Source organism: Lithobates pipiens, unplaced genomic scaffold, assembly GCF_037356315.1.
Source record: "Lithobates pipiens isolate NorthernLeopardFrog02 unplaced genomic scaffold, aLitPip1_a1.2 Scaffold_13, whole genome shotgun sequence".
Taxonomy (NCBI): domain Eukaryota; kingdom Metazoa; phylum Chordata; class Amphibia; order Anura; family Ranidae; genus Lithobates; species Lithobates pipiens.
In genome coordinates, this window is record NW_027507718.1 from 348,269,872 (window position 1) to 348,282,504 (window position 12,633).

Here is a 12,633-nt window from a genome sequence, read left to right on the forward strand (position 1 = left end):
AGTACCTGTTTGACGCAATGTCTTCTCATAGATTATGATATTTAAGCTGCTATTATTTAATCTCTGGGAAAACTATTTAAACCAGAAGAAGGAGCACCAGACCAAATTCATAAAGGATTCCAAAACAGCAGTTGGCTTTCAAGGAAAAATTATCCCATAATCCCTTTTGCGGTGTTCTGAAGGTAACAACCATACAATCCCCATACGTCTCCGGCGCCAGCACCTGCAGTGATTCCCTGGCTCTCCTGTTCCTCCACGGGACTGGCACTGGATCCAGAAGGAACTTGGAGAACATCTATTTATCAATCTCCTCTGTGACTAATGGACTCAGAAGCGATATGTATTCATACCCGCTTGGTTCAGAGCGGTCATTCCCCAACTACCGTAGCCAGGGAAGCAGCTACTCAAGCACGAACTGTGCTTGATTAGCTGCAATGGAGACATTGGAGGCCAACAAGTAATAAAGTTAAATTTAAAAACAAAATTGAGAATACAATAATAATAATTAAAAAAAATAATAATAATTTAAAAGACCCCCCCCACCACCCATTTGTGTGACGCACATGTGTATATAAAGAGATGCTTCATAAAAATCACTACCGCCAGTAAAACTTTATGGCCTTAATAATAAAAAGCACTGGATCCCAGGGTCCAGCTCTCTAAAAAGAGAAGCGTTTAAGGCACTGGCTGGTTCCTGCTGAACCGGCCGAGATTCAAACTGTCTATGGCCGGCTTTAACCACTTGCTTACTGGGCACTTAAACCCCCCTCATGCCCAGAACAATTTTCAGCTTTCAGCGCTGATGCACTTTGAATGACAATTGCGCAGGCATACAACACTGTACCCAAATGAAATTTTTATAATTTTTTTCCCACAAATAGAGCTTTCTTTTGGTGGTATTTAATTACAGCTGGGAGTTTTATTTTTTGCTAAACAAACAAAAAAAGATGCAAAAAAAAAATCATGTTTAATAGTTTGTTATAAAATTTTGCAAACAGGTCATTTTTCTCCTTCATTGAAGTGCACTGATGAGGCGGCACTGATAGGCTGCACTGGTGGGCACTGATAGGCATAGTTAAGGCGGCACTAATAGGCACAGATAAGGCGGCACCGATGGGCACAGATAAGGCGGCACTGATGGGCAAAGATGGGCACAGATAAGATGGCACGGATGGGTGGCACTAAGGGGCACTGATAGGTACCACTGATAGATGGGACTGATGGGCACTGATAGGTGGCACTGCTGGGCACTGATGGGCGGCACTGCTGGGCACTGGTAGATGACACTGATGGGCACAGATATGTGGCACTGGGGTGCAGCACCTTTGTTGAGGCAGATTGTGGGCACTGCTGAGTGGCACTGTGGGCACTGCTGGGTGGCACTGACAGGGGGGGGACACATTTTTTATTGATGTGGCAAAGCAGGGGGCAGGTGGGCACTGGCAGGGGGCAGGTGGGCACTGGCAGGGTTGGCCGTGATCGGGACTGATGTCCCGATCACGGCCGCCGGTGATCGGCTCTTTTTTTTTCTCCTCGCGCTGTGAGCGCGAGGAGGAATAATAGCCGATTAACGGCTCCGTTGTATCACATGATCAGCTGTCATTGGCTGACAGCTGATCACGTGATAAGGGGTCGGGATCGACCCCCTTGCTCGGATCAGTGATCAGGCGAGTCTCATAGACTCGCCGATCACAGAGCGCGCTGCGCTTGCCCCTCAGGGGTCGCGCAGGCCGCTCGTGCACGGGACGACGTCAATAGACGTAGTCCCGGCAAAGGAGATCCGCGCTGTAGCCGTCATTCGGCTATAGCGCGGGTCTCAAGTGGTTAATATGCTAGTGCATCTAACACTACCCTTTCTTGTCTGGTAATGCTGCTGTCCAAAGGTGTCTCTGTTACTCTTCCATCCAGAGTGGAGACACCTCAATTACGTGGTCATGCTACACTATACCCATATGAATTTTTTTTTTTTATTTCACACAAATAGAGCTTTCTTTTGGTGGTATTTAATCACAACTGTTTTTTTATTTTTTTTTGTTAAACAAAAAAGACCAAAAAAAAAACAACATTTGTTATAGTCTGTTATAAAATTTTGCAAACTGGTAATTTTTTTCCCCTTCATTGATGTGTGCTGATGACGCAGCACTGGTTGGCACTGATAGGCAGCAATGATGGGCACGTTTGGAACTGCACTGATAGTCTGTGTCCTGATTATCAGTGTAGATGTCCCTTTAACACAAACCCCATCTCTCTTCTCCCTTCCTTTACGTTGTCAGCGTGAAGAAAGGAAAGCTGATAACCGGCTTGTGTTTACATCCATGAACATCTGTCATTGGACACAGCTGAACACGTGGTAAAGGGCCTCTGTGATTGGCCCTTTACACCAATCTGTGGTCAGCTGAGTCTGAAAGACTTAGCGATCACAGAGTGTGCTGCCCGTGTGCTGCAGTGGGTGCATGGGCAGCAAGATCATGGGAGGACGTCAATGGATGTCTTCCCAGCAAAGTAAGTCTGCGCTGTAGCCGTCTTTCGGCTATAGCGTGTGCGGGAAGAGGTTACAGATCGATAAGCTGCAATGCATTACATTTTTTAATTTGGGTTTAATACCACTTTATAGCTCTCATTCAAGTCTTCTATACATTCTTTGCTGTATTCTGTTATTTAAAATTGTGCATTTTTCCTGACACAAATGTATTACATTAAGGATTTCTTTACAATAAACTAGAAAGTACATACCGGTAGATCCCATACATTTGCAAACCTTCATTCTCATGTGTTTATCAAGAATCTCCCAATTTTATGCCTAGAACCCCTAGCCGAGTCCATACGTTCTCATCCAGATATCAGCTGGGTGGTGATGCGACAGGGGGAGTATAAATTATCACTCTTCACAGACGACATCTTGCTAACCATTTGGGTGTTTTTTTGACCCCTTCATATTCCCATCTGTTCTGTGCAAACTTCCCTCCCCTATTCCAAGACATCTATAACTCCCTACTGACTTGGTCCAAATACCCTCTATCCCTCTTGGGCAGGATCAACGTCCTCAAAATGTCAGTTTTGCCCAGGCTGCTCTATCATTTTGAGACACTGCCAGTCACCCTTCCAACCCCCCAGCTTAAACTTCTCCAAAGACGGTTTTTAAAATGTATATGGGCTGACACATCTCACCGCCTTGCCAGTTCAGTGGTATTTGCACCTCGAGATCGGGGAGGTCTGGGGGCTCCGGATATCGTGAAATAGTACCATGCCACTCACTTACGAATGATTACCTCTTGGTCCTCTCTTAACGCCACGAGTCAGTGGGCTGCCATTGAGAAGGGGGTCCTGTATCCGGTGCACCAATGCTCCTTGATCTGGGGTGCCCCTTCCCCTCTGCAACCGAACCTTAGGAGCCAATGTACGGCTCCAATGTCCTTCACCCTGGACATATGGCAAAGATGCAACAAAAAGTACTCCCTTTCTTCGCCCTGCCCCCCCCCCTCACGAACGTGTTGTTCAACCCCAGTATCCCGGATGGACTGTCTTTGGGCAGGATCTTCACGTGGTTAGACCCCCCCCCCCCCCCTTTCCAACTCAGAAACCTGGTGCACCCCATCTCACGTAGGCTTCACACCTTTGAAACCTTACGTGACAAATATGGCATCCCCAAGCACTCGTTTTACTTTTACCTACAGGTTAGGCACCTTTTCAGCTCCAAATCTCTGACCTTAACCCTTGACAATCCCACGGCTTTTGAACACCTTTGCGCCCAGTGTCCCCACCAATTACATCTAATCTCCTCCATCCACCGAATCCTCCATGAGTCGACCCCCTTAAACGAACTTACACATCTGTATATAAGTAAATGGTCTCAGTTGATAGACAAACCCATCCCCCTACAGACATGAGATAAGATTTGGGCCTCTACTTTTAAGTCCTCTAAGTGTGTCACGCAAAGGGAAACGGCAATTAAAATTCTCATGTTCTGGTATAGGACCCCCAACGTCATCCACAAATTTGATCCCTCAGTCTCGCCGCGATGCTGGAGATGTGGGCTCGAGGTCGGGTCACTGTTCCACATCTTCTGGAAGTGCTCCCTGATACGTCCTTTTTGGTTAGAGGTGGGATCGTTGATGATGGAGGTGATGGGGGTGTCCTTTACGATCGATCCCCTACACTGTTTGTTGGGTCTCCCTATCCCAGGCCTACCCAAAAATACCAACCGGCTGATCTCATATATTCTATTAGCTGCTAAGAGGCTCATACCGTTATGCTGGTTGTCTGGCGCAACCCCCCCGCCTAGATTTCTCCAATTGGTGTCCGAAATACGGAGAATGGAGTACATGACGGCTTCGGTACTTGACTTGGTTTCCCAGTTTGATAAAGTCTGGGAACCCTAGGATCGATCGGAATTTGGGTCCCCCATTTGTACACCCTTAACGGCTGCAGTTGCCGGTGGTAGTACATCCTTTCCGGCCTCTGCGCCCATCCTTCCCCCTCCCATTAACTTTCGCTATGTACTAGTCCGGTGACTCTCTCCCCTTCCCCTGAGATTTACCATGATGTTCTTATGGCTGTTTTGTTGTTTTGTCTATCTCTGGCCTCCGGCCTATTGTCGCACTGACTTTCGTTTTTTCATAAACTGTATGTTATTTACTTTAACTGTAGCAGTTTTGCAGTTCACTTTTGTGCCTGCATCTGTGGACATTAATATCTGACTTCTGTAGTGAACGCTTACGTTATAATCTATGTTTATTTCTGCTTACTGATCATTTCATTGCTTGATTATTTTGTACTTGCTTTGAAATTTAATAAAAATACAATAAAAAAAAAAAAAGAATCTCCCAATTTTGTTGAATTTTTAGTTCTCTGAAAGCACTATTTGACTGGATCTAACATTAAGGCTCGATTCACATCTAGGCATGTTGCTTTTGAGCATTTCTGCAGTGCTTTTTGCTGTGCTTTCTGCGTTTTTGTAACCAAATTTTTACTGAAATTTTGCCACAATTTGTGTTTTTTTTACATTCACTGTATATAGCTGGTTGCTAAGGAGGGGGTGGGGAAGCTGGCAGCTGCATCCTTAGCAACCGATGATGTAAAAAACAAAATTGCAGACTGAAAAAAATTCATTAAAAAAAAAAAAGGGCGGCCCCCCACCAAATTTTTTTTTTTAAATGGCGCAGGTCAGGGAAGGGAGGGGGCAAGCAAGACCCCCCTCCTGAACCATACCAGACTGCATGCCCTCAATATGGGGGGGTGGGTGCTTTGGGGCAGCGGGAGAAGACGGCTCGGGGAGAAGACGGCTCAGAGCTATTTTTTTAATAAAGGATATTTTTTAATAAAAAACAGCTCTTGTTTTTCTTTACATTTCACAGCTTTTTTGGTGAATGGGTAAGGGGTACGATGTATCCGATACCCATTCACATGGGGGGGAATCTAAAGGGTCCCCTTGTTAAAGGGGGCTTCCAGATTCCAATAGGCCCCTCACCCGCAGACAGTGACAACCATCGGACAGGGAAGTCGGGAAGATGCCCTTGTCCCCATCAAAATGGGGGCAAGTTGCTTTGGGGTGGAGTGGCGCACCAAAACACCCACCCCCCCATATTGAGGGCATGCGGCCTGGTATGGTTCAGGAGGGGGCTCTCGCTTGTCCCCTCCTCTTTTCTTACCTACCGGGCTGCATGCTAAGATAAGAGTCTGGTATGGATTTGGTGGTCTTTGGGGGGGGCATGCCATTTTTTTAACCGCCAATTTTGTTTTTTACATTCAGCTGTCACCGGGGAAGCCTGCTGACAGCTGATGATGGCTGTTAAGGACGCGGCGGCTGTATACAGTGAATGTAAAAAAAAAAAACTCAAAGTACAAAACGCGAATAGTGGCAAAATTGCATCAAAATCGCAGTACTTGCATTTGGATACGGGTCTATTGAAGTCTATTACATGCAAAACACTGCATTTTGTGGGGAAAAAAAAGGTACCAGACCCTTTTCAAAAATGCACTGATGTGAATGTGTTCCATAGGAACCCACGTTAAAAAAAATTCCCTGCATTTCTGAAAAATGCAAAGCATCAAAAAAACACATTCGTGTGAATCAAACCTAAGGGCCAGTTCACACCATAGAAATGCATTCCGCGTTTCTACATGCACTCTTGACACGTTCCGGTCCATTTTTCCGCTCTTTTTTTTAACCTTAAGGATATGTGCATTCCAGTGCTTTTTTTTATGCCTTTTACTGTGTTGCAGTACAGTTCAGTGCAGAAGAAAAGCAGCATGTTCTACTTTTTTTTTCCTGGAACTGACCGCACTGGTGTGAACTGTGCCACTGGAAACCATATAACCTACTATCCATGCGTTTTTGATGTAGAAAAACAATATACTGGGCTACTTGTGGTGTGAACCGGCCGCAAAGCAGTATTAAACCCAAAACCAAACATTTATTTTATTGCAGCTCACCAATTCTTATATGCAATGGCTGCATTTGTTTTATTTTTTAGGCTTTCTTTTCCCGTTTGTTACCTGGTGATCCTGCCAGTAAGTCTATTGTTTTTCAACAGAACAAGCTGTCCAGCAGAATGTATCAGTTACAGGGGTGCTTACAATGATCAGCTTTTATGTAAAACTTGTATCCCAAAAGGAAAAAATCAGTTTGGTGTAACTGCTTATAAAAGTGTGAGCTTAAGTTTGTCTTCAATGTATTAAATGTTAGATGCAGATTTAAATACACAAATACTCCCCTCCCCCCAGACCACCAATGCTGCTCTCTTCTGTGCCTCCTTCATTCAGACTGGGGGAGCTCTAATACAGAAGGTTTTTTACTGGACAGATTACCAGGTGAAAATGGGGGGGGGGGGGCCTAAAAAGCTAAACAAATGCAGTCACCCCAGCTAATGATTGGCAAGCTGCAATGTATTATATTTTTGGTTTTGTGTTTATTGCCGCTTTAACTTACAAAGGCTTTTGAGCTTTCAATTATTGTAACAATTATTGTAACAAAACCACTCCTAGTATTTAACTCATTCAAAAAGTCCGGAAACCTAGACATACTTACAGCATATCTAAAAATCCAAAAATAAAAATATAATACATTGCAGCTTTCCAGTCCCTGGATGAGGTGAATTCGTTTTCTTTGTTTACATTTTTTTCCTATACCTGGTAATCTTGCAAATAACAACCTTCCTCGACTCCTCCACTATATCTATAAAGCAAGCTAAGGTTGCCACCCAGGATGGACATCAAACATGTTTGCTTTTGTCCATTTCCATAACATTGGGGATGACAGATTTCTGGGCTTTCAGTTCAGGTCGAGATCAAAGATCAAAGATCACCAGGGTTTGGCACCCTAAACTAACACAGTTTACTATGCTTCAGTTATGAATGAACAAAGTGAGTAATTGGTACTGATCATTCACTGCATTTGTTAAGAAAGAAAGGTGCTGGTAAATTACATATTTACCAGCCCATCAAACCACTCCCCATCCTGAAAACATGCTGTGCAGCAGCTGGGGGAAGGAGGGGGACCAGGGGAGCACGGGGGGGGACCACGGCAGCAAGAGGAACAGGGACAGAAGGGGGGGTGGGGGCAGCATTTACTAGACCCGATCAGCTGTACTTTCCTACACCAGCTGAATGCTAGCGGGAGGGGAGGAGGAAAAACAGTTAACTGCTGCAGGAAAATACAGCTGACCAGTTCCCTCCTACCCCTGCTCCTCTTGTTGCCCGGGCCCCCTGGAGGACGAGCGGGGTTGCCATTGTGACCCTACTGCTATGCCCATTCCTACAAAAAAAGAATAACAGACATAAATTAAAAAAAAAGGAAATTAGATTCTGAATACAGGGACACAAACAAGGGAACAAAACATTGCACCAATATATGATGCAAGCTGTGCAGCCACATTAATTCATTAAAACTTATTACACATAACTTTCTATATTTCTGGCTCATACAGCTGCACCTTCAGTTATGTGGAGCACCACAACTAAGATGTTATAGTGGTGAAACTGCACACCTGTGGGACATCATTTATTACATAATACATTAAAGCTTTGGTTGTTTGGGGAGGGAGGTGTTTATATATCAGGGAAGGCAAACCATTGAAGAATGAGAATCCTGTTTGACATGAGAGATAGTGGACTGGATGTGGACCTTAGCTAAAAAGTGTAATGACCATTCTCACCTCTGTGACCTCCCCCCCCCCCCCTCCTCCTTAGTCCTCTTCTCTACTCCTTATTGGACTCATTTTCTTACTTTAATTACCCTTGCTTGTGTGTCTTTGCTAAGCTTTTAGGTATTCCATGGTCAGAGAAAGGGTGGGTGGGGGGGGGGATTTAGGCTTCAACAGCTTGCTCTGAAGTTTTAACGGTTATTGTAAAAAAAATAAAAAGAAAGGATCATAGTGACACTGCTAGGGCTTCTTTACCGCACTGTCCAAAAAAAGAGAGAATCTTATGACGGTAAACATGGCCTGTAAAACAATAGTCTTTTGCCCGTTATGATAACGGATTTTGATGATGCATCTTCATCTTCAAGGACATTCATAAGTGTTTATATACCTTATCCAATTCACATCTCAGGAAAAGCTACAAAGTCCGCAATTCCTGAAAAAAAAAAAATATATATATACTGTTTACAGTTGAAATACAGTGCTAAATTTTGTATTATATATCAGATGGAATTGGAGAGCATAGGTCACAAACATATTACAAACTGATAAAAAGACATTTCAGAAGATCTAAAGAAAAAAGGTAAAAAGGCTACAAAAACATTTCTAAAAAGGGAAGAAAAAAAGCTGTGTACATATTGAGGAAATACAGCACTGCTGCTAGGCTTCCTAGGAGATCATTGCAAAGATCTCAGCAAGGGTACAACATGCAGCACTAAAATAGGTGATGAAGTCCCTTATTATTTTGCCTCTGTAAGAAAAATACAGAGCAAGAATGGTGTGTGTAAACACACAACATAGAAGAAAACCACTACGCTCCTTAAATACAATTCTACAGTTTCAAAGAGACCAGCACAATGATTTTGACCAATGGTTGGAGAAGTGTGAAAAAAACTAGCACTCCATTATGAAAACAAGTAAAGCTGTGTTTAACGACAACAAGACCTAATTCTTAACTTTGGGTATAATGAATATAGGTCGAGGGGCAGGAAGAACTTCCTACCATGAAAAAAAAATAAATCTAAGAGAACAACAAGGTAGCAGGTTTATATCTGCAGCTTAAAATAAGAAATATAGTCAAAGTTTTTTTGGCTATACTTCTCCTATGGATCACAAGAGTGCAGCTTATTCTGCACTCCTGTGACCCTTTGTCAGCCAACAGCAGTCTAAAGTTCACTGTTGGCTGATGTCACCAAGCCGGTCCACCCAGCAACCTGGACTGGCACCTGGCTCAGCTTTTCAGTGATCAGACAAGAGCCTGAGCCAGCCGTTCCCGCCGCCCTCCACATCCCGATGCTCCAGTGAGCACTGTGGGTGCAGAGCAAAGAGATGCTGACTACCAGCCCTGGCTCTTTGCTCAGAGCTGTGGGGAGAACTGAGCAATCACTGGTGTTTGATCAGTCAGTTCTCACTGCAGAGCTGTAGTGAGACAGATGCAGCATTGTATCAACGCTGCATCCACCTGGAGGATTAGAATTTTTTTTTAATGTAAAGTCCATACTTCTCTTTTAAAGCTGAATTCCAGGAGTATCTGTATTGCATACTTAGATTGGTCCAGCTTGGCACAATGTACGTATGCATACCTCACACCTGACAGGCTGCTGGGGAAGTGGGTGCTACTATAATGATAGTCATGATCTTTCAGGTACTGCTGGGTTTCTGTGTGAGTGGCTTCCCTATGCACATGGAACGCAAGGAGTCACTTGCTCAGCACAGCCACAATCCATAGATACCCATGTATTTTTGTCAATGTCTAGAAGGTGTCCTCTAAATGGACGTGTTGGTGATCACGACATTATCACCCCTTCACTACACATTGTGCAATCAGAAAAATATTAATAATCACTGAAGAAATGAATAACTAAATAGACAACAGAATGACTCAAACAGAAGAAATTCTATATTAAGGAAGAGCAAAGTTGTGTCCAGATTTCAATACAATTGAAATGCTGTGGGATGACCAGAAACATTTCACATAGGGAATCTTATGAAATTCAGGAATGTAAATAAAGTTTTAAAGGAAAAGGCTTAAATGGAAATACCGGGTAGTCGCTCACACCAACCCCATATGTGGTTCCATTCAGCCATATAATGAATTGGACCATACCGGTACTTGGTAATGGAAAAACACTAATGAAATTTAAAATCAATATAATTTTAATAAAGGTATAAAACAAAACAGTAATAAAATATCACTTGAAGAAGTACAATAATAGGAATGTAAATAAACAGCTTTGTAATGAAGAACAGTCTTCATTTATTCTTCAAGAGCTGCAGGAAAACATTGGCTGGGGGTTGTTTTCATAAAACAGATCACATACTTTTTCCAACCTTCACTGAAAATTATAAAATAAAACTCTTAATAAAGATGTGAACGAATAAACCTCCATGGTAATTTAATTATGTTAACAAGACAATAAGCTTCCACATCGTCCATCATTGGACAACTGAACAATCACGTATCTTGACACGTTCCAATTTAATTGGATTAGGGTGACTGAGAAACCTATATGGATATAAATAATAATGATGTATGTCCCCAGCCCCGGGTGTAAAGTTTTAAGGTCAGTTTAAGGAGAACTGTACTACATGCTATTTAACCAACTGCAGTGAGTATAATGAGTAAATATAATTTGTTTTTAGAGATCATTTAAACTTACCACATATTGGGAGCCATACTGCTGTTGCTGTATGCCTGTGCTATTACTTTTGTCATGCGACTACGAAAAATAAACTGTTATTTGCAAAAAATAAACTTACCACATAAATTACCTCCCATTTTTATATGTACATAGCCATCTATACCCCAAGATGTACCCCAAGAGTTTTTCACAATCCAATAAGGAATATCACCTAAAAAACATTAAAACAAAAATAATATTCCACACAGACCAGAAGTTACAAATACAAGCGCAACAAAGTAAAGGAGGAGGTAAACATTTGCATGAAATGTGTACCAGCCATGAAAAGTATTAGCTGGTGTATATAAAGAAAGTCTGAGAATGTTTTCAACCGTATTCCAGAGAGTATAACTTAGTTATTACATAATGCTTAAACACATTTTCACGTAATCCAAATACAAAGTCAGAAATCCCAACTTGAATGTTTTTTTGCCCATTCATTATTCTGTATGATGCCATGGGGTTGATTTACTAAAACTGGAGAGTGCAAAATCTGGTGCAGGTAAAGGACTTTAGTTCTCCCATATAGAGAAGTGTATTTCTCCCATGGTTCAGAGAAGCAGGATCTTTCATTCTATGGATAGTGTAGGACCAACTAATAATGGGGCACTTTAACATAGTAATGAGCTTAGCACTGTACAGCCATACAGTGTAACTAAATCCCCATATTTTAGGAATATATTCAGGTGTTTTAAATAGCCTTGCAGGAGTTAAATGTCATTTTTGTTTCTGTGCGCTGTAATCTTTTGTTCTGTTTGTATGGTCCTACGGCTGCACCATCTTTAATGCATTTTTTAGGGTGTGCCCCCCAAATCTTTGTCAATTAGGGACCTGGACACGGAAGACAATGGGGAAGATTTACTAAAGCTGGTGCAACTTTTAGGTTTTATTGTCAATGCTTAAATGAACAAGCTGAAGTTAGAAGCTGATTGCTTACTATGTACAGCTGCACCTGATTCTGTGCACACGAGTTTTAGTAAATCTCCCTCAATGTATGTAGAATCGTATACTCTCATTCTGCCGAGAATACAGTTTTGTTTTTTTCAGAAACTGTTGGCATAATTTAAAGAGAACACAGGGCAAGACTTATCCATCAAAATTCAGTTTGAAAGATGATGTAAATCCCCTCCTTGATAATAGTTGGCTCAAGTTGTCCAATGATTGGGATTGTTAAAACGTTAAGCTGATGATCACGGGTTGTCTTTGGGCACCCAAAGTACCTTTATGCTGCAGTTACACATTTCCCAAACAATGAGTGATAACTTTGCAATACAGCCTGTGACCATACAAATAGAGAAAACTCCTACTGCAGAACATTAGTAAATGTTAGCTATGTAAATATATTGCCAATAAAACAAATGACTATATTAACCACTTTCAGACCGGACCAATTTGCTGGTCAAAGACCAGACCACTTTTTGCGATTCGGCACTGCGTCACTTTAACTGACAATTGCGCGGTCGTGCGACGTGGCTCCCAAACAAAATTGACGTCCTTTTTTTCCCACAAATAGAGCTTTCTTTTGGTGGTATTTGATCACCCCTGCGATTTTTATTTTTTGCGCTATAAATAAAAATAGAGCGACAATTTTGAAAAAAACGCATTATTTTTTACTTTTTGTTATAATAAATATCCCCCAAAAATATATAAAAAAACATTTTTTTCCCTCAGTTTAGGCCGATACGTATTCTTCTACATATTTTTGGTAAAAAAAAATCGCAATAAGCGATTATTGATTGGTTTGCGCAAAAGTTATAGCGTTTACAAAATAGGGATAGTTTTATAGCATTTTTATTAATAATTTTTTATTATTT

The 12,633-nt window shown here is 42.0% G+C and overlaps 1 protein-coding gene across 1 annotated transcript in view; it reads right to left on the minus strand.

Moving 5' to 3' along the window:
• Positions 1-7,782: 7,782 nt before the first annotated feature.
• Positions 7,783-12,633, minus strand: part of CTSO (cathepsin O) — a 41,888-nt gene continuing 37,037 nt past the window's right edge. Inside the window, exons 7-8 of the mRNA XM_077477102.1 lie at positions 10,899-10,991; positions 7,783-8,574 (exon numbers count right to left, since the gene is read on the minus strand). Of these exons, the coding sequence (XP_077333228.1) occupies positions 8,540-8,574; positions 10,899-10,991 (128 nt within the window). The 3' untranslated portion in view covers positions 7,783-8,539. The remainder of the gene's footprint in view (positions 8,575-10,898; positions 10,992-12,633) is intronic.